Below are 22070 nucleotides of genomic sequence, written 5' to 3'. Positions count from 1 at the left end.
TTTTGAAAATGCTGCTTGCGTCAAAAAAAATGAAAGTTCAACATCCCAGGTGTGGCAGCCCAGGGTGCACCCCTGGCCTCCTTGGGGGTCTCAAAACCCCCTGGCAAGGGTCTCAAAGGCCTCTGGGTGGGAACCTGGTGTCACAGGTGCTGAATTCTAACCCCTGGGGGAAGTTGTCAGCACAAGGAAAATGGAAACAAGCTGCCAAAATCAGTGAAGTGTAAATTAGATTGTTAGAACGTCAATAAATAGACTTTTGGGAATGTTTACGATAAGGCACACATGGCCAAGATGGAGAATTTGGGGGGTGGACACCTTTTCCTCCTTCTTCTCCCTGTCATCCATGCTGGGTGACACGTTGGCACTCTTGGATTGGATGGGGTCAAGGCTGGACCATTTAATAAAATTGTATTGTATTGGGAAAATTTTGTAAACATGTAATACGTAGTACAAACTATATAAGATAAGCCCTGCCTTCACCAGGCAGATTCCAACATGGATGCCAGGCTGAGCAGACCGCTGCTGGCCAGGCAAAAAGTTCCAGAGATAAGAAATAATAAAGAATCCCTGGAAAAAGAAAAAACCATCTCCAGCAGTCTCTCTTCGGCGGCTTCGGGAAAAACCAGGGTTTGAACCACCTTCGTGTCCCTCTGGGGTGATCTCGGGGCAGAGGAGGAACCCCAGACTGGGACACCCAGGAAGAACAAACAGAAAAGTGTAAATTATTTTATGGTGATAAAAATTGATAGCCTCAAGTAAAAATATGTTTCTTGATATTATATTCTTGATATTACACAAAGCAATAAATCCAGGTTCTACCAGGTTAGGAAGACATCTTGGTCTAACTTCATTTCAAAAATTCTTTTGCCTTGAGACAATCTGGGGTCTGGTCTTCATTTTTCACATTCTAATCTAACAATTTTTTATTTTTATTATGCATGCTAATACACGTGTATACTTATAAATAAATATGATTTCTACAGGCACTAACAGTGCTCTTAGGGTTAGTTGGTGTCTTGAGGTTTTTTCCTACTGTGTAATGGTTCAGTAATTTGTCTATGATAATTGGGAAATTTTAGCAATGATCTGGGGTCATGGTATGAATGTATTTCTGAAAAATATGCTTTTCAAGTATGAGCTGAAAGCCAGATCTGGGCTACACTGCTCTAATTCAGGCACACATACACAGACATTCTGATAATGCCAAAGGCAATTATGAACTCAAACCCAGAGATCTTTGGAACACAGAAAGCTCTTTTGATCCATTGCCTACGATCCTTGCTTGTGACTAGACATCTAGTCACATTGCTACTATGGCAGTACATGTAGAAATGACACCTCTGAAGCCCTGTATGCATTTTTTGTGAGGTTAAGCATGCAGCTTAAGCAGAAATGTATTAATGTAGCAGTGCCTGCTACCACTCCAACAGCACTTACTTGAAATAAGGTGTAATATCTTTCTCTGCTATACACATGCTCCCATCCAAGCACAATATTCAGGTGTCACTGTGGAGTACCTAAAGGCCAAACCATAGGGAAATCTAACCCTTAAGTGACAGCATGACCTCGATAATTTTGTTCTTCCTTTTGTATTGGAAGCATTTGTTCAAGACTACTGTGGAGGAAAAATTGTGTCCACCAATTTTTGTTGACTGACCTATTTTGGGGGAGTCAGAATAAGCCTTCAAGAAGTCCTCAGCACTTCTTCATTATTTGTAATGATGCTGAAGAAGATAAAGGCATTTTTAATAATACTTTCACGGCTCTCATTTTTCCTACATTTTTTTTTCAAAAGAACTGCTGAATCCTTGTCTTTTTTGTCTTAATGGATAAAATGGCTCATTTTGGAGTCATAGCCACCTATGAGTACATTAAGCTCTTTCTTCTACCATTTTATAGAGTTTTTGGATCTTCCAAAGTCCAAACTTGCTCCGTACCTGGCTGAAGCTAAAGTCATGTTAGGATGGGATACCAGCTCCAAAGGTGGTGATGAAGTACTAATTGTAGGCAGTGTAATTGAAGCAGTTACAACTCATCCTTCTTTTTTATTTAGTAGTTTTAGTAAGAAGATAGCTTGACCCTCCACTGGGCATATCTCTGAGGTACAGGGAGGAAGGCCTGGGATGGGGAAAGAGCTAGCTCACATGACTCTTCCATCTAATTTTGAATCATAGAGTCATAGAATCACAGAATGGCATGTTGCAAGAGACACTAAAGATCATCTTGTTGCCATGACCAAGGACACCTTGCACCAGATCAGATTGGTCAGATCTCCATCCAACCTGGCCTTGAACTCACCCAGGGATAGGGCACCCACAACTTCACTGGGCAACCTATTTCTCTGCCTCACCACCTTCACAGTTAAGATTTTTTTCCTAATATCTAATCTAATAGTGCTCTCTTTCATTTTGAATCCATTCCCATTTGTTCTGTCACTACATGCCCTTGTAAAGAGTCTCCATTTTTCTTGTAGGCTCCCTTCAGGTATTGGAAAGCTGCAATTAGGTGTTCTGAAGCCTTCTCTTTTCCAGGCTGAATAATCCTCATTATATAAATTAGACAGGGTTGGGTTTTGTAATATTCTGCCTGACCTTGAACTGAGATATTCTTTCCAGCCAGTGCAGAGTCTGGAGCTATGTGTTGAACCTGAAACTTGCGCATTCCCAGTTGGCACCAGCACTGCTGCAATAATTTTGCTTCCAATTCCACATGCATCTCTTCCAATAAAATTCTCTGGTGAACATTTTGCAGAAACTTCTGTACATGCTGACGAGAAAACTTTCACCTTACTGAGAGAGAAGAGAAACCTAGCCCAGGAAATAAAAAATGGAGCTTTGGGAAGCAAAGATCAGAAGAAAGGTTCAGGGTAGCATGAATAGTCAATGGCAAGATTAAATAAGGTCTTCTCTTGCCTTCCAAATGCAGAAATGAAAACTTGAAATGCACTGAAGTTTGGAAAGTTAGTTAGCATGCTGTTGAGTAAATTTGATTTATTAAGATAACGAGGAAGACGATTCAGTCTCTGTGGTCTTGCTGATCAACAAAGTGATACTTGTGGCACACAGTGTGACTTCTCATTTAATGACTAGGGCTTTCTTCTGAAATCAAACTCTTGTAGCAGCATGGATAAACTCTGCCCCTCCTCATTATTCTGCAGTTCTGTGGACAATTGGCATGTAACCTTAATTCACATGCTGAATCTTCTCTGTGTATGCATTGTACCTTTTTATTTCAGTCTTTGTAAAGTTAATAATTTTAATCTTTTTTTCTAAGTGAATTGTCAACCCCAGAGTATAATGGAAGGATGAATGAAAACGTGACATAAGATCGTATAGCATAGTTTGAGTAAATAAATTACTTACAGTATATAACTTAGTATTTTTAAAATTTATTTATTTTAATAAAATAGCCAGTTGCATTCTGCTCAAACACTTTACCTTCAAGGGAGCCATTCTTGTTGCAACATAGGCAAAATTCTAGCAATTCAGGCCAACAGACTCTTAGTCTTCAAAAGTCAAAACAATTTGCTATAGTTTAATACTGCTCATTAAAATCCACAGCAGTTATTACATGGGAAATCATTATTGCTCTAAACAGTGTCCTACTTTTAAACTAGAAACTTAGGCTGATTTAAGTCTTATGGATCACAGCCAGCAGTCATCTTGGTTTCATGGGAAGCATTGCTGCAATATTTTGATTACTTCAGATTTGTTGCCTAAAGGTAGATGTTTTGCTCCCTTTATAGAAAACTGATCATGTTCTACTTTGCTTCGAGATAATTTTCAGTATTTCAGTGAATTGATGGCTGATCATTCAGTTCACAGTTAGTTTGCCTTCCTGGGAATATTATTTAAGTCGTTAAAAGGTAGAATTCCTCCCCAGGTTTAAAAATTAATTTCTTGGTATTGGCTATTCCAGTGGTCCTTTGCTAGGCAGCTACTGTGTGATTCCTTTCAAACCAAGTGCACTGGCCTAATGACATGCAGTTGGGAAGGAGATTTTTCTGATCTTGCCTGCCCTGCAGAACTTTGTCACACAGTGAGCCCCAGCTCCCCTTCTAGCAGTGGCAGGAGCAGCAGGTGGAGCTCTGAAGGCTCCCAAAGGTGCAAGGAGGCACTGGGCAGAGCTCTTGAAACTTTTCCCCTCCTCTGGGTTGCACATGGCTGCAGAATATACAGAATGAATTGTATCCCAGAAAAGAGGAGAGTCTTTCAGAAGAGAGGAGTTTCTTTGTACAGATTTTGTATAGAGAAAAAAATAAACGTAACATGGCTACTTTTCTTTAATGTGCATGCAGTGCTTTCAAATACATAGAGAATAGTTATTTCTGGAAGGAAAAATGTGAAGAATATTATCATCATCACCATCATTGTCATCAGCAGCAGCAGCATGCAGTTTGGAGTAGTGCAATAAGGAAAGTAGCCACAGCACATACTCTCATACATAATGTAATGAAAGAATGCAATGGGAGAATCCAGTAATCTTAATAGAAGTTGACTTGGCCAAGGATAGAACTGAAGTGGTAATTTAGCTGAACATTTTCATTTACCATAGCTATTAAAAAAATTCATTCAGTATATGTTGTAGAGAAGCATGCTTGCCTCTGAGAGCAGACACGACACTGGTGCTTTCAGCTGGGGCTCTGAATTTCAAGAATGGTGTTTTCTTCCTCCCACAAACATTGTCAGCAGTATTGTCTTGGAGCTAAATTCTTTCTAAGCATGGTTTGAGTACTCTAGGAGAACCAGCAGATTCTCCTCTTACTTCCTCTTTGTGACACTAGTTCTAGTGAAGCAAATTGCTTGTTATATTATTAGTCAGTGTGTTCCCATAAACACACAGCAGCAAAGAGAGTAGAGTACAAGTCCTTATGCACAGCTGCTGCCCATAAGACTGGGTCTGCCTTCATTGTGAGAGTATCTGTAGACCTCAGACAAGAAAATAGGTCCGTGGATAGATAAATGAATGTAGGATTTCATCTTCTTACACATCTGTGTGTCCTTGTTGGATATCTGGGAATTTGCAGCTTGTAAAATTTAATAATTTATTTATAAAATTTTATGAGGTCAGATTTCCTTAATTTAATGGGAGGGGATAAGAGAAGGGGAAGGGAGGAAGGGAGGAAGGGAGGAAGGGAGGAAGGGAGGAAGGGAGGAAGGGAGGAAGGGAGGAAGGAAGGAAGGAAGGAAGGAAGGAAGGAAGGAAGGAAGGAAGGAAGGAAGGAAGGAAGGAAGGAAGGAAGGAAGGAAGGAAGGAAGGAAGGAAGGAAGGAAGAAGGAAGGAAGGAAGGAAGGAAGGAAGGAAGGAAGGAAGGAAGGAAGGAAGGAAGGAAGGAAGGAAGGAAGGAAGGAAGGAGCAGAGGAGTTGTGCATATCCTAAGGGATGAAGACATCAACTTTAATTGGAAGAAGGAAGAAAATAACTAAAATACTCTTTAAAACATCAAAAAGGTTATTATAGTTAAATAAAATAACCTTAACATCCTCACAGGAGTAGCCCAGTTTAGCTCATACCATGGAATCAAGGGGTGTGGCTAACTCCTTGTATAATCTGCAGGTGTCTGCAGTGTTTTTGTCCATATCTCAGCCCCTCTCTTGTTTCTTAGTCACAGAAGAGAAATGGAAATGTTTTGAATATATTCACCTTCTAAAATGTGCCTCTAAAGCAGATAAGACGAACTGTATATTGGAAGTACCAATTTCTTTTCATTAAGTGTAGAAAGGACACTTCAGTTTTCAGGTCATCTATAGAATTTACCTTCTAGATGTCTAAAATCACAAAAGAAATGAATCCTCCCTGGAAGACACTAAATCAGTTAATGATTAGATGGGATGATGGACTCTGTACATCATTTAATGTGCCATAATTTTCTCCCACTCTCTTTATCAGGTTTATTTTTGTCAAAGGCCTTGGAAGCAGAGACTCTTTTTTACTTTCCCAGTGTCTTACAGTGCAGTATCTACTCCTAGTCCAGGTTGCTGTGCTGGATATCATGACCACATTACTGAGAGGAGCAGTGACCTGTGTGGGTACTGGAGTTGTGTGTATCATATATTGTTATACACAATGGAGGTGTGCAGATTGTGCTTGACTTCATGCCATTCTCAGGCAGCTTATCCATTAACACACAATTCTAGACACAGGAACTAAGTAAAGGAAATGGAAAGGCTTGACACTTTTCCTAGAGTCTTTGATTTCATTTTTTCCTCATTTTCTACCTTGACAATGTTTGACTCATTAACATTTCTTCCATGCTTTCCAGTTTGTTCAGTAGAAGTAGATTTACACTCCACCTGACTCTTTAAACCTGTTTCTAGGAAATTATCTTGGTTGCTGTGGTGTAAATCTTACTTCTGTGAGGCAAACCAGCCAAACAGTAAGGCAGCAGAACCTGTGGTTACTAACCCACATCAATTGCCTGGTGCCACTTCCTGCACAGAGAAAACTGCTGGGGATTAGTGGAATGACAGTAACCCTTAGGCTGCAGAAAAAACCCACAAGACTCATCATGTGCTGCCATACCTTCAGTTGGAACCACACTGAGCTCTGTAAGCACAGCTTCTGAAAAGAACTTTCAATTTCTTGGGGTCACACAGTTTTCACTGGCACAATTCTTGTAAAAGTGTACGCTTTCATCTAACAGAGGCACTATGGAAACATTAACAGGCTTGTCAACCTTTTCCAAATATATCTGTCTCAGACTGATGTACTTTACATGTAGGAACTTTTCACACATTCCCAAATTCCCACCATCATATTTTTATTTACCTTTAACTTTCTAACTTACATCAGTTCATTGATTTTACAGTGACTCCAGAGATGCTTTGGATGAAAACTATTCTTACTGCATTAATTTATTTTCTATATAATATTTAGCTGTAGTAAAATTATCCACTGTATGAAATGCATTTGTTTATATGCCCTCTGTTATTAGATGATTAAGCTTTAATTTGCCTCAACTAATAAACCCATTGTGCTTCTGCTTGGGTGAGTTGTATGTACATTCCTTGGGGAATTAATCTTTATGTGTTTCAAGTTTCTTCATTCTTCTGATCGTTTCCTGTAACAGGACTGAGTTACTTAATTGTTGCAAATGATGCCTTCTGCAAATATCACATTCTAAAAAGTTAAAGTTTGTAACAAGAAGCCATAAAATTTACTAGGCCAAATCTGATGCACTCAGACAAAACCACATAAAAATTCTCAGGCATATAAGGTCTCCTTTACATCTGAAATGGAAGCAACCTACTTCAAGTGAAGTACAGAAATCAGTCCCAGTTCAGTTTTATTGCTGTTATTCACCACAACTGTCTGAGAAAGTTAACATCTATGAGGCTGAGAGAGCTGTTAGTAGGGCAAAGGTGATAAGGTCAGTAGCCTCTGCTGAGGAGAGAGGGAGGGACAGGTTATTATCCCCTGTGGAATCATAAGGGTTGGCCAAAGAGACACAGTGAAAAAAAATCATGTAATGTGAGATAAACTAATTTTCTTCCTGATTTCTTGAATTTTTGCAATAAAGCAAAGTAATAAATTTTGTGTTCAGACTGACCTTCTGAAAATACCACAAATGGCCACAACTGTTTTGAAATGCCAGCATTGAGTTCTAGTGTCTATAAATTACTTCTTCTCTGAAGGCATACTCATGTGCATGTTACATTTGCCATAAAGACCCCTATTTTCAGATTCATATCTCAAAAGAAGATAACAGAATCCACTCAGACCTGAAACTAGGGCAGAAGACACAGCCTACAGAAGGAAGGATTTTGTTTGTAGCAGTTGCAGGATCTGGTGAATGACAGTACTTTCACATTTGTGGCCATGAGGATATCCAGAAATACCAAGATGACTTTCAAAACTTTACTCATCCAGAATGATTGCTGAGAAGCTCTGCCTGTCAAATACATAATTTCCACAGAGACCTAAAACTTAAGGATATTAGAATGGCAAGGTTTGCTTAAATTTCACATAAGAATTACTGTGCAGATACTGTTGAAACTCTAAAAAATATTTTTTATGCAGTGTTTTTATGGAAGTTAAAATATTAGCAGGTCAGTGAACAACTGTCTGTATCCCATTGCAATGTGAATTTCCTTTTTGTGCTCTTCTTGCAGGTGATTATGTAGTCATGACTATATACTTCGACTTAAGTAGAAGAATGGGATACTTCACTATACAAACATACATTCCCTGTATATTAACAGTTGTTCTTTCCTGGGTATCCTTTTGGATCAAAAAAGATGCCACACCAGCAAGAACAGCACTAGGTAAGTTGTTAATAATTCCCTTTTCTGATGTTCTTACACTACTGTTTGAAAATTTCAGCTTCCCTTCAAAGAGACCACTAGGTATACATTTTGGATTATTACTACTATGTCTCTCAGAGCCAGATCTAGTTATTACTGAGACCACTGGGTTTTTTTATGTAACAGGGTAATTAAAAGTAAACTAATCTGACCCTTTGGATGACACTACCACCTCTTTTGCATAAAACTCTTGAATTAATGTCTGTCTCCTTGTTCTTATCATGACATTTTAGTGACATTTTTGAAGAATTAATTAATTGCACTGCTGGTTTCCTTCCCTTCTGCAACTCTCCCCCACTGGGCATTATGTCTTATATATACAGAAAACTGTGGGATATAATAGTATTAATTCATGCAAAGTGTTTTGGCTTGCATGCTTGAAGTTAAGCTTCATACTGGGTGTATTGATATTTTTCATAGCTTGTGGAGATTTATGCTGTTTTAGATTTTCCAGAAACTCATTTGTGTCAGGACCAGCATGTGCATTTGGGCAATGTTCTTTAGTGTACACTTAGAAATGTTGACTTAGACTTAGAAATTTTTTCTAGTATCTACAGGAAAAGCTGCATATCTTGACATAATGAGGGGTATAGGGTTATGTTCTGATATATAAACACCAGAACCGAAGGAAAAACAATTCCTTAGTTGGCACATGTGCCAATAGGAACTAGTTTTCAGAAACCCAGTCTAGGAAGAAAGGGAATTGATTCTCTGTCAAAGTTTGCATGCCTGTTTTCAACCATTCCCAGCTATTCATTGCATCCTCCTGCTGGAGTTGTTACTATGTAGGTCCGTTTTTCTGAGGTAATGTCACAGGAAAGGGATATTCAGTCCTCATTCCCTCCATGTGAGTGCCAAAGGGCCAGTACACCACAGCTCCAGCAACAGGATGGACACGAAGACTCACAGCTATTCTGTTATCCAGTAACCCCTCCAGGACAGCCTGGATCATACACAGGTGAGGACAAAGCAGCTTATAAAGTGCCTGTTCCTGGCTGTGTAGACTGGCCTCTCAAAGCCAGAAAACTGAGCAATAGGTCTTAAGCATACTTCTCTGCTGGACTCTTAAACTGAACCCTTTTTTTCTTAAATTGGGTGACTCAGAGGGATAAAGAAAGATTGACTTTCTCCAACTTTTTTAAAAGGGAATCTGAAGCCCCATGCATGGGGAGAGTCACATAGCATCCAGTTGGGTTATCCTTATTAATGCAGAAGAGAAAAGAGACAAAAGACATCTAACACTTTGCATTATTGATTTGTCATAAGCATTTTTCATATCCTGTACCTAAGGGTGGTTCCCCACAGCTCATTTTTCCAAATAATGAAACACAGAACTATGTTAGATCACTAATCATTGAAGTGTGACTCTCCATCTCACCCCTCAGCCAGCAGGAAGTTCAGAGAAAAAAATCTATTCAGATAATGAAGTAATGAATTTGAAGTAAGAACATAAAAATGTGTTGTTCCAAGGCTCAACTCTATGGATGCCATGACTCACTCCTAAAACTCCAGCTGAGAATTTAATTTCACATGCTAAAATATAACTTCTAAAAGTAAAGTCAAGTGTATGGGGATCACTTCTTTTGTGCACAGAATCCTGTTTCTCCCAAACTGGCAATGGCCTGTTGACCCCCAGGATGCAGTGAGCAGATGCTGTAGACCTCCGTGTATAATGCAATTTATAAATCTGAGCAACTGCAAACATCCATCTCTAGATAGTGACACATGGTGAGATTGTGAGTAATGCAGCCAAAGGCAAACTGCTGAAATTGTCCTACTAATTAGTTCAAATTAATTGTAGAGACTCTGTGAAACAAGCCTTCTCCAAGTATAGCTGCCTTAATGTAAAGTACCAGCACCAGGGAAATATTTTACTCTCTGAAATTAGTGAATAATTTGCAAAGTTTTGGCAACTACTCAAAAGACAGGTTTTACTCCTTTCTGAATAATGCCAACTAATATATTTCCATGCTGAGAAAAAAAAATAATTTGGGTTTCAGGCCATAAGTATTCTTTCAGCAGTACTGTCCAGATACATTAAAGCATTCTTTAAAACTTGGTATTATAATCCTCTTTTTACATGCATTTTGAGGTAGCTTTGAAGCTTGCCCAGACTGGCAACAAGACTAACTCCAGGCCACCTGAAGAGTCAGTGGGAAAATGGAAGTAAAATTTGAGTGACAGATGAGAACCATGTTTTTTGATCCTGAGTTATTCTGCTCTTCATTCAAAGAGAAAAAAGTCTCTCTGCAGTTTCTGCTTGTCTCTAGTAATAAAAATTATCTCAAAATGTTCTAAGTCAAGAGGCAACTTTTCCCTGAAGAAAAGTTATGATCTGGAAAAGAGTAAGTTATTTTCCTTGAAGATGAAGGGAATTAAGTTAAACTTAAGCTTTCATCCAGTTTCCCTGTACTTTTCAAAATGGGTATAATATGTAATAGGACCAGTCAGTTACTACAGAGCAAGATCAAACTGCAGTTTAAAAAGATCCAGTGGATATCGAGGCCAGCAATGTGTTGATGTAAAAAAAAGATACAGATAATATTTCATACAAAATGAACATTGCTTTCCTTGCCATTTCATCTTTACATCATTCATTGGAAAACCAAGAAAGTGCTCAAAACAGGTGCCAGACCAGAAAGATGGAGAATTAACTTTATGAGCAAGTGATAGCATGCATGAAAGCAGCAGACATTTCCTTCAGTCTCCTTACTATATAGTCTCAAGAAAATAAGAAAAAATTAGCCTTGCTGACCAAAGAGTTGCTTACACTGAAACTCCAGCCACCTCACTCTGCATATGTTTGTCCAGTGGCAGATTTCAAGCAGTAATAATTTTAAATGATTGTTCAGACCAATGATCTAAATGTTAGAGCATTTTCATGCATTTTGTGTATCTGCATGATTTGCTCTTCAGTCAGTGCTTTTTGTTATATGAAATAGCATCTTTGATGTGGGATTTATTGAGACAATATTATGTCCCGAAATGGTATTTACGCAGACACTTATAAGCTTAAACTTACAATTTCTACCTGAAAATTTTGAAGACAGGTCACCTCAAAGCTGTCCTTAGCTGATACTAAAATTCTGTTGAAATAGATAGTTCATGAGCACTGTGAATTTCAATAACAGATGCAAAGCTCACTTTGCCATACGGGACTCCACAAAGTGAGAGACTTGACAATTTCATCTGGCAAGACATATGCATTTGAAACCACTCAACAAACTGAATTTCCTTAGCATGAGAGATGAAAAAAACTAAGGGTATGGAAACTACATATTATATTTGGAAATAACAGTGCTGCATTTTATTCATACATACATATATATGTTCTGATTTTCAAAGTACGGAAACACAAAACAGTATCATCTGGTGCATCTTTCTCTTTCCTTTCTATATGTATCCCCATAAACTCACTTTGATGTTTTAAAATTTGTGCCTGTGTGCTAGATGTAAAATTGAAACACAAGATAGAATTTTAATAATTTAAAAATTCAGTGCTTGTTTACAGTGTGAACAGGAATCCAGTTGCAAGCATGATTTGAACTGGTGCTTCACATTCAGGCTTAAGGCATGAATGTAGGATAGAGGCTGATTTCAGGACTTATATAACTAAAAGCTAATTATTCCTTTTTAGCCTTTTAATTAAAAAAACTGTCCTATCACAGGATGAGTAGGAAATAAAAACTTACATTTGAGTCCAGGTAAACAGGATGCTGTATCTTGTTCTAGAAGAACTCTATAGGTTTTGAGATTTTTTTTTTAAGATACTAAAATGCCTGAAAGCATGTACATGTGGCTCTGAAAAGAACACTTTTGTGTCAGAAATCTAAATGTAGATTAGGAAGTGTTAAAGAACTTTATTTTATATTGTAGGATGTGTCATAGTTTTGAAATTAGTGACTCCCAAGGCTGGGTCAAGGCCATACAGAAAGTGGCTGACCTATAGTTAGTAAGGGTCAAATCAAAGCCAGAGACTTCACACCCTTTTTGAGTTGGGCATCTTTGCAGCTGGCTGCTATGATGAAAGGCTGGACACAGTCTTTGCAGCTTTTTTACAGCATCAGCTGGGTACAGAACTGATGTTCAGGGGTCTGGAGACATTGCTGGATCATGCCAATCCCATCTGCTTATACTGGGAGGGGGCATAGATTTCAGGAAATGGAAATATTCTCCCAACAGCTTTCAGATGTCCAAGGCACACACAAAGTCCATGCCTTTCACTTCCTATCAGCATTGCTTTCATCTTGTGAATTTTTTCATCAGAAACTTTTTGTTTGCTTGTTTCTGGGTAATGGATATATAAGGAATTCAATTAATCATTATTATTCAAGGTTGAGACATAGGCAGTAATTTACCTTCTGGCTTTTCCAGAGACTTTCTCTTAGCTTGAATGGAGAAGGTTGTTCCTGTGAATCACTGTAGTTTCTATTAAACTTTATGAGTCAGTGATGGACAATCCTTCATAAAGAGAAAGTAGACAAAAGTAATCCACAGATATTTCTTTCTCTCCAGAGTGCTTTTAGTGAGAAGTTATTTAACTATAAGGCATAATTTCAGTCATTCCTTGCCATTTCAAACACTGTACACCATTGTGAAACATCATTTTAACTATTAAAAAAAAAAGATTACTTTATGACTGTGTTGTTTGCTGAGAAGGTTCTCTCTTGAGACTTACTTATGGGAAAGCTTTATTTTTTTCCCAAGCCAATAAGAAGTTGGGTATTTTCTGTCAGAAGATATGCAGTTCAACAAGTTGGGAAGGAAAAAACTACTATTCATCAGGAATGAAGAGAAATGGAATGGATTATTAGGAGTTAAATAACTGACATGACATAGATTTCATTCTAGCATTGTTTTTCATTATTTTGGATATTTCACACTAATCCCATTATATTCACTATTACTAAATCAATCTCAGAAGTGATGATTTTTGTATGAACTAAAAATTATATTTCTCTTAATGTTGCATCTGAAGTTTCAATGAGAATCTTACTCTGACTGAGCAAGTCACAGTGACTTCCTTTACTCAGAAGGAAAATGGCACTGGAGGATTCCCAAGGAAACAGTGGTGTGAAGACATACTTTCAGAATTCATGGTCAGATCTTAGCAAAAAAATTTTCCTACCTCCACCTCTTTTTCTTTTTTGAGCATAAAATTTTTCCTGAGAACACTACTACTGTGGAATAGAACATGTTTCCTTCACTGCTTACTACATTTCTTGGTTTTATTTTTCTGGGCTTAGTGTCTTTTCTGCTTCATACTTTTCTTCAGAAATTTTTTAATTCTCTCCCTCTCCTTCACCCCTATCTCATGGGATTGAAAAAATGAAGAGATGAAGAAAAGCATATTGAAAGGCATTGGAATGTCACTTTCACAGAGATTAAAAAAACAACAGAGCAAATACTTGTTTACAAAATAACTTTTCCCTACTGATGTTGTTTTTCATTATTTCTTAATACTACCAAATGAAATTAATTAATTACTTGGGTACAATCTGGATTTCTGTTTTGTATGTTCATTTCCAAAGATTCTTCTGTGATATGGAGAAGTGATGTTGCACACAGTTCAATTAAGTTTCTCTCTGCAGGCATCACCACAGTATTGACCATGACAACGTTGAGTACCATTGCAAGAAAGTCCTTGCCCCGTGTTTCCTATGTCACTGCCATGGATCTGTTTGTGACTGTGTGCTTTCTATTTGTCTTTGCTGCTCTGATGGAGTATGCCACCCTCAACTACTACTCCAGTTGCAGGAAACCAAACTGTACTAAGAAGAAAAAGTCGGTAAGATGGGAGCATTTAAATTTCTTCTCATGTGCAGCTCACAGAGCAGATGAAATCATTCAGTGGTAGCCTGTAATCACATGGCACTTCACTCCTCCAAAATATTCCCAGTGGTGTGATCTGCCCTGAAAGCTGATGGAAAAGTCACCCACAGCAGTAGGAGCAGTTACCTGCCTGCTGAGTGAGGTCTGTTCCTAGCAGAAGCAGCCTGCTCACCATGCAGCAGCAACACTGCCTGTGCATCTTCTGTCCTCCAGTTACTGTGCTGGTAGTCAGAAAAGTCTCCCACTGAAACAGACTGCACAGCTTGTTATACAAATAAATGCACATCAATGTATATCAAATGCATTGCTATTTCATGGCTTAACAAGTCTAGAAATACTTATGAGCAGAATTCCACTGTCTCTGCTGGGAACCAGCATTTAGTTTAACCTCTGTGCACAAAGGTGCATGTTCCCAAGGACAAAAATAGAGATCACTTGAAAAGACTTGAGGCATGGCTCAATTTTGGTCAAAAACAACTTCCAAGTATAACACCCAGAAAAACACAAAAGCTATCTATTTACAATCAATTAAAACAATCATGCAGGAAGAACTGCTTGGTTTACTTCATAACTGACTATGAGAATGAGAGGGGGCAGTTTAATAGAGAAAAAAAATCCCAGTACAAACGTATGGAAGGGGGCTGACCACTCAAGATCACTGATAAATATGTGTCCAAGATCAATAGCTGGAGATGTCTGGGTGCTGTTGTGTGCAATGGAGGAAATAAGGACATTTGAAATCAGAAATCAAAGCCAAATAGGAAAATGTGAAGAGGGAAATTGAGGAGACAGAAGCCTAAATTTGGGGAATAATAGGTCATAATGTAAAAAGGGATTGAATGAAGAGCTATAGAAAATGATTGAATGGAGAACTAATGAAGGAAAAGCTGAAACAAATATGGGATTAGAGAAAGTCTAGAAAGCCACAGACTTAGTCAATGACAACTCCATTAAACCTAAAATAGCTCCTTGCAAAAATGCATTGCTCACAAAAGGCAAAAGATTGTTGCCAAAAGAAAAGTTTGAGACTGAAATGAATTTGCTAGTGATCAAACTAAAATTGACATCCTATAGAAAGACTGAATAAAAAAGTCACAAGTATCTTTGTTAGCAGGATGTAATTCCAGACATATAAATGGAGACATGAGAAAGCATGCAACATTGACAGGATTTAAATTAACACCAGAAAAAATGCTCACTGACCTATTGTTCGATCGATAAATAAATGTAATGTGTTGATAAAGATTTTAAGTCTATGAAAACTAGATATGCATTCTGCTGAAGTTTAATGCTGTTTTCAAATGTATAGAATATTATGCTGAATATATAGAACACAGTGCATGAAGTGTTTTATGCATTTAAGGGCTTGGTCCAAGAAATACTATTGAATATAGATGCATGTGAAGCACTAAGTTTTCCTCTGAATAATTCTTTTGTTATCCTTTATTTAAGCTACCTGATGTAAGTTTTGGTCATGTAATGGTAAGTAAGTTACTTTATTCAGTGAGAGAATTGGGAACATGAATAGATGGTTAACATTTACTTGCACTAATTCCTGAGAGAGCTGTATTGCTATGTTATGCTTTACCCTAACTTCACTAAAAATATTGGTTTGCTTTTTTGTTAAAAGGTCAGTTTGTTTTCAGCTATGGCAGAGGAACATAGCTGCCTCTTTCTATAAGGACTTATCAAGTGATATGGGAGGGAGGAGGGTTAAGTATAGAATATTATGTGCTATTTTTAACTCAGAAATTTTGTGTATCTGCTTTATATAATACAGAAGTTTCTCACTACATTTTATGAGGAAGTAATAAACACAAGTTATGCAATAAACTTCTATGGAGTTTTAACTAAGTCTCATGGGAAAAAAAAGTTCATTTATGCATATGCAAACCTTTAGCAAGCTTTCAGGTGGATTTTCAAATAATTTAGGCACACAAGTTGAACACAGGTAGTTGTACTCTATCTACAAATAGTATATGTGCAGCAGCAATAAAGTTGGAACAGAGCACAAAATTGAGTCTCTAATGAAATGGAATCTGAAACTGGAATACCTGCTATAGAATAAGCAAATATAAAGCATTTGGAAAGCATGAAGCCAGTTAACCAGCTGGTTGAATGGTCTGCCATCAGATAAGAGCAGAGTCAGAACTAAAATACTGGACTTTGCATTTCTTAGGTTGGATATGCTGGAGTTCCTCATTTACAACTGCCAGATCCATATTATTAGCCTATCTTCTTACAAAATATAATATGCACTTTTTTTTTTAAACATGAGTTCTCTATTTTATTTTAAGATCTCATATAACTTAGAAAGTCTTCTCATTGGCAATTAATGGTTTACAGCAAGCATGAAATCTATCCTCTTTTTATTGCTGTCATTCCCTGGACAGACTCTTCTGAAAGATGTTAACAGAGGACGTTGAATGGGTAGCAGCACTTTCCTTTTTCCAATTAAATGCTATAGGGAAAGATAATTAAAATTATATTAGGGTTTAAAAAGCTTTATCTAGAAGTAGTCATTCTGATCTGCTTGGAAAGCATCTGCAGCATTTTCAAGTTTTTTACTTGCTCTTTTTTTTCTTCACCTTAAAAAAAAAAAAAAAAGTTATTGGGCGGGACCTTTGTCTATACAAAACAATCTTCAAATTAGAGTTTAAATAAGCAACGTCTCTGGCTCTCAAGATACCATTTTGTCTTTTTCAGCTTTGTAGTGATGACACATAAAAGGTGAAATTTATTAATCTCAGTAAATCCATGTTCAGATAGTCCCAAGCCTTTTTTTTTCCTCCTGGAAAACACGCATATACCTTGTCAGAAATAATATTATTAAGCATTTTTAGCACCACCTGAGCTGCCTTGTCCCTGCAGAAGTGCCTTGCCTTGGCAGACCTGTGTGGAACAGGGATGGTGCCTACTGTGTGTGCACTGCTCTCCTCTCTAACCCACCTCAGCTGGACACACAGAACATGGGGGATCATCCACTTCCCTCATATCACTTCAGGATACCTCCTGCCTGACAGAGATTAAAACAACCAGATTAATCTCTCTGTATTATTAGGGCAATTATTTAATCCTCTGTGCTAAGCAGATAATTGATATAACAAAACAACAACAAAATACCCCAGAGATGAGGAAGTTTCCTTGCAGAGCCAGAGCACTTTTTTGTATTCACTCACCAAAACCTCTCTGAGCCTTTAAATTTTTTAGCATAAATATTTTAGACAGGCATGGAAAATGTCAGTCCCTGAGTTAGAAATGTTCATAAAGACCTGCAATAAATATACAATATATGACACAGCAGAACTCCATGTATACTCTAGTCATAGTTTTTTCTTTTGAAAGTACTAGAGACAAAAAAGATTGCTTTTACAATAATCTTAGACCTTTTTTCACATGGCAATACATTGTAAGGCTCTGAAACAAGGCACCCAAAACTTTACAAAAGAGAGAGAAGACCATACAGATATAATTTCTGTCATCTCATCTCAGAAATAAAGTCATTCTCAACAAATAGATTTGCAATAATCTGCTTCTAAACTGCAATCTGCTTGCAGTTCACAGCAGAATGCACCTGAGACATTTTAGCATTTATATATGACAAAATGAATTGTGTCCAGAGGTAATTGACTGGATTACATAGGGCAGTTCAGGTGCAGTTTCTGTATTGGCAGTGCCAACATCTAAGTAGAGGGATGCACATCAAGTTCTTAGCTCAGGGACCAGCATTTTTATTGAGATGGGTCATACTACAGTATGCCAAACCAAAAGATTTGGAGAAAACAAATAAAGTCAATATAAAAAGAAAAAAAATTCATTGAGGAACATCACCAATGTTTTTTCACATCTAGGAGGGAAGTTTTCAGATATCCCCTAACAGCTTCAGCAGAAAATGTTGAGTACTTTGTATAGTATGGAAGCAAGAGCCCAGAGCGTCCTCCTAAATGCAAGCAGTTGTGACCAGCTTGTTAGAGCACAGCCAGCACACTCCTGCAGGCAAAGGCAATGCTCAGCACAATCCCAGGGAGAGGAAGGGCCTCTGAGGTGGAGAAAACCAGGCTGACAGGGCTGTGTCTGCTTTGTTAGGACAGTGCAGACAGGCAGCAAAGCTGGTGGGACCTTTTCTAGTGATGTCAGCAGAGGAGGTGACATGTAGATGGAATGGGGGGCTTAATGAGAGGGGAGCCCATTGTGAGAAGGCATCTTGCATGCCAAGGAAATGGTGTGACAAAAAAGCTGATAAAGTATAAATAAGGAGTATATTGGAGAAGGAGGGGTCTGTAAGTGTGAATGCTGAGTGAGGATGCATGACATCCAAGTGTCCTATTTCTGAGCATGGTTAGTGTGATAAGCACTAAGGGGACACACCTCAGGATGACATTTTGAAATCCTGTACTGAAGTGATCACTATCTATTGCTGACCATATAGATTTTTATAAATTATGGTCAAGTTAAGAGGCAGTGAAGGCACCTATGCAAAACAGAGGACATTGTATAATTAAATGGAAAGGGGGGATATCTTCCTTATTTTTGAGAATCCAGCCTAAATGTAGTAGCTGCAAGTGTTTAAAACAATTTGCAAATAACGTTCTGACAGGTAAGTGAAACTCCTAAGTGTTAAAAAATTATATTACTTTTTGCTGTGATTATTAATTTTGATCTGCATCATCCAGGGAAACTTGTCAAACTGTTGCACTTTTTTCTCTCCCCAGAATTATTCTGTACTTGACATGAGACCACCAACTACAGTCATCACATTGAACAATGCCATGTATTGGCAAGATTTTGAAGATGCATGTGTCTATGAATGTCTGGATGGGAAAGACTGTCAGAGCTTTTTCTGTTGTTATGAAGAGTGTAAATCAGGCTCATGGAGGAGAGGACGGATTCACATAGACATCTTAGAACTGGACTCTTACTCCAGGGTCTTTTTCCCTACATCCTTCCTGCTGTTTAACCTGGTCTACTGGGTTGGATACCTCTATCTTTAAATGTTGCCTGTAGCAGTGAAGACTGCTGCGTTTTCTCACTGCGGACGGATGGTGAAAGTGCAGAAAAAGTGAAGGACACAGTTTCATCTCAAATTATAAAGACCACATTAGCCTTCACCATCACAGAGCCTGATGAAGAATTTAAAAAGACAAACATGGAAGAATTCTCTCCTAACTGCTGTTTGTTTTAAGAAAAAGGTTCTTACAAAATTCAGCTGAATTTGTAGTGTAAGCGATGTTTATGAATAATTATTGTATATTAAAATCTCTACTATTGTCCCTTGCCATAGAAGCTATTCACAGTTCAAGCAAAGTTTAAATATGTAATTTTTATTTTTCATTCCCATACTTCCTTCAAAATGCTGCCAGATCCCTAAGGCTCAGAGCAATGTACACTGACACTAGCAAATAAGCCAAAGCTGACAAAAACACTCATTTGTATTTAAATTTGCTTGATACAATAAGTTCTGGGAAATTGTTGATTTCCTTGAAATAGAGTAACCACAGAGAGACAATTAAGAAATATCTGGTAGGATCAAAACAGGGACGTTACTTTCTGCAGAGTCTGGGACTCATGGAATCAGCCACTTACCCACACATACTGGTTTTAACTTAGAGGTTAAAAGGCAGACAGAGAAGAAAGCTATAATTTTGATATAAATAAGACTTGCCTATCTGTGAGGCACCTGTAGGCATGACTTCTACAGTTTTTCAAGCTTTTAACTGTATTTTTTATGACTCATTAAACACAGGATGGTCATTGATTTCTAAAGTACTATACTTGAAGTAGGACAAGGTTCCTGCTTATTTGTGTCACTGTAGCAGTTCATAGTGCATAGCCCATGACTAAAAATCACTATATATTAGCACCAGGGATATGTGACTTTCTTTGGATTTCAATCTGCTAAAAAGTGGGCCCATGCATCCTTTTTTATTCTCTCAAAGCCGTATTATAAAATTGAAAAATATGTGCCAATTTTTTTCTTCTTTTCATAACATTAAACACTGCAACTTTTATTCACCACAGTTGTTCCCTGGGCCTGAGATAAAGACTGAACACTTGTGGCTTGAATAGTGCATTACAGGAATTCAATTGTGACACTTGGATTAAATATTAAATAGTTGCCACACGTAGAAAGAGGTTCTTTTCATTCTTTCCCAAAATTTCCAACTGTATTTGACACTAAAAAACAATTTTGTATTTTTCAAAGTTTTGACCATTCAACTCTAAACTACGCATTTTTTCAAGAACTAGTTTTACAGTATTAAACTAAGTGATGTCTTTTACAGACTGTCTACATAATTGTTACTAAGCAAACAAAACACATCCACAATTGAATAGCAATAGCTTTTCACTACCTTTTGCATGACAAATTGTTACAAAAGATTGAAGTTAAAAGATAATTAAAGCAACAATTCTATTTCTTTTCTCTTTTGGAGATAATTTTTGTATGAACTCAAAAAATGTGTGTCTCTTCCATGCAGTATTTGATGAAAAAATGAATAGTGGATGTGACTGGAACGGAGTTCCTTTTTCCTCAAAAGGAAAATCCTGCAAACAAGCAAAAACAGATGCAATGGTAATTCTAAAGAAACAGATATGCTGTCATGTTCTTTGAAACATCACTGTCTCTCACTGCTGTTGCTCTGTTCTTCCACTGAGCTTTTAATTTGGGGAAAAAAAGAAAAAACCTAATCCAAAAGTTAAGTGTAGCTATTAACAATCTTTCTTCTGTTTTTAACTTGTCTGAAATATCAGAAACATAGCTGGGTTTAGGTCGTGGAGAGGAATTATTTCTGTAAGGACTTACAAAATTCAAATTAGAAGCAAGGAGAAGAAATACTTTGAGGTAGAATCAAAGCCTTATTTCTAGAAAAATCTGCTCAATCTGATGTCTTCTAAACCAATGATAACCTTCTGATTTCAAAATACATGTTGAAAATTTTGCTAACTCTCATTAGCAAATTAACTGCTCTGTAAACCTGTGTCCTACACTTGGAGATATGGACTTAATTTAAGGATGACAGTGATATTTTCAGTAGTGTGAGAAGAAGATTAAATTTAAGTTGGATATCCTGATCTCTATTAATTAGTCTACTCTGATAGTCACCTTTAGCCATATTTTGCAAGCCTAAATATTCCAAGCCTAAATAAAAGAATGGAAACCATTTTCTTTAGGGGGGTGATCCTGCAAACCCTCTGCACAATCAGTTGATTTTGGTGGTAGTATTGAGACGAATGATGCACAATCAGGTGCCTTCCACCATTAGATCAGTTAAAATGAAGTTTATTTAACAATTCCATACTGTGTGAATTTTCTGGGAGGTGGAAAATTCCCATGTTGGATGATGAGCATGTGCTTTTCTTACACTTCTGCTCATGGCTGCCCGTGAGCCCTGCTGAAAGCAGATATTGCCAACAGATCCTTCTTTGGAAGACTGATTCTAAGTCCATTCATATTGCTCATTTTCTGACTTTTTTCATAAACAGAAGATGGAAACATATAATTCCAACTTTTTCCACTGTCCAAAATCAAGAAAGAAGCTTCAGACACTACTGCCTTCTGCTCTTACAGTGAGATCAGAGGTCATATTCTACTGTGTAATTTATTCGGCTCTGGGGTTATCAAAACATTGATTTTTATGCAAGGCAAGCAGCTGCAGGCTGGCAGGTTCCTGAATGCATTCCTCTGCTTGTTCCCAGTAACTTGGCTTATTCTCACTGCTTTACTGCTCCATGCTTTGGCAGCCACTGAAAAACCTTAGAGGAAGGGAAGATAGGCTTTTCATGATCTGGATCATTCAAAATGCCATTGTGGTCTGCATACATTTATGTGCCATATCCTTCATTAGGAGTATGAATATCCTCATTGACCTTCAGATATTCTTTTACTTCTATTGCAAATTGGCAAACATGAACATTTTCTCCTGCTGTCCCATGAGA

General features: G+C 37.6%; 1 protein-coding gene across 2 annotated transcripts in view; it reads left to right on the top strand.

Annotated features, from left to right (window-relative positions):
- The window catches only part of GABRG3 (gamma-aminobutyric acid type A receptor subunit gamma3), a 285119-nt gene extending 264572 nt beyond the window's left edge, over positions 1–20547 (top strand). The window contains exons 7-10 of one of the 2 annotated variants that reach the window (XM_079316768.1): positions 8112–8264; positions 13895–14091; positions 15588–15617; positions 18848–20547. In XM_079316768.1, the coding sequence (XP_079172894.1) occupies positions 8112–8264; positions 13895–14091; positions 15588–15617; positions 18848–19126 (659 nt within the window). In that variant the 3' untranslated portion in view covers positions 19127–20547. The remainder of the gene's footprint in view (positions 1–8111; positions 8265–13894; positions 14092–15587; positions 15618–18847) is intronic. The other variant, XM_079316769.1, reaches the window with a different exon arrangement.
- Positions 20548–22070: the final 1523 nt, after the last annotated feature.

Source organism: Erithacus rubecula, assembly GCF_903797595.1.
Source record: "Erithacus rubecula genome assembly, chromosome: 1".
Lineage (NCBI taxonomy): Eukaryota > Metazoa > Chordata > Aves > Passeriformes > Muscicapidae > Erithacus > Erithacus rubecula.
Note: the sequence above shows the minus strand (reverse complement) of the source record. Positions and strands in the feature narration are given on the sequence as shown.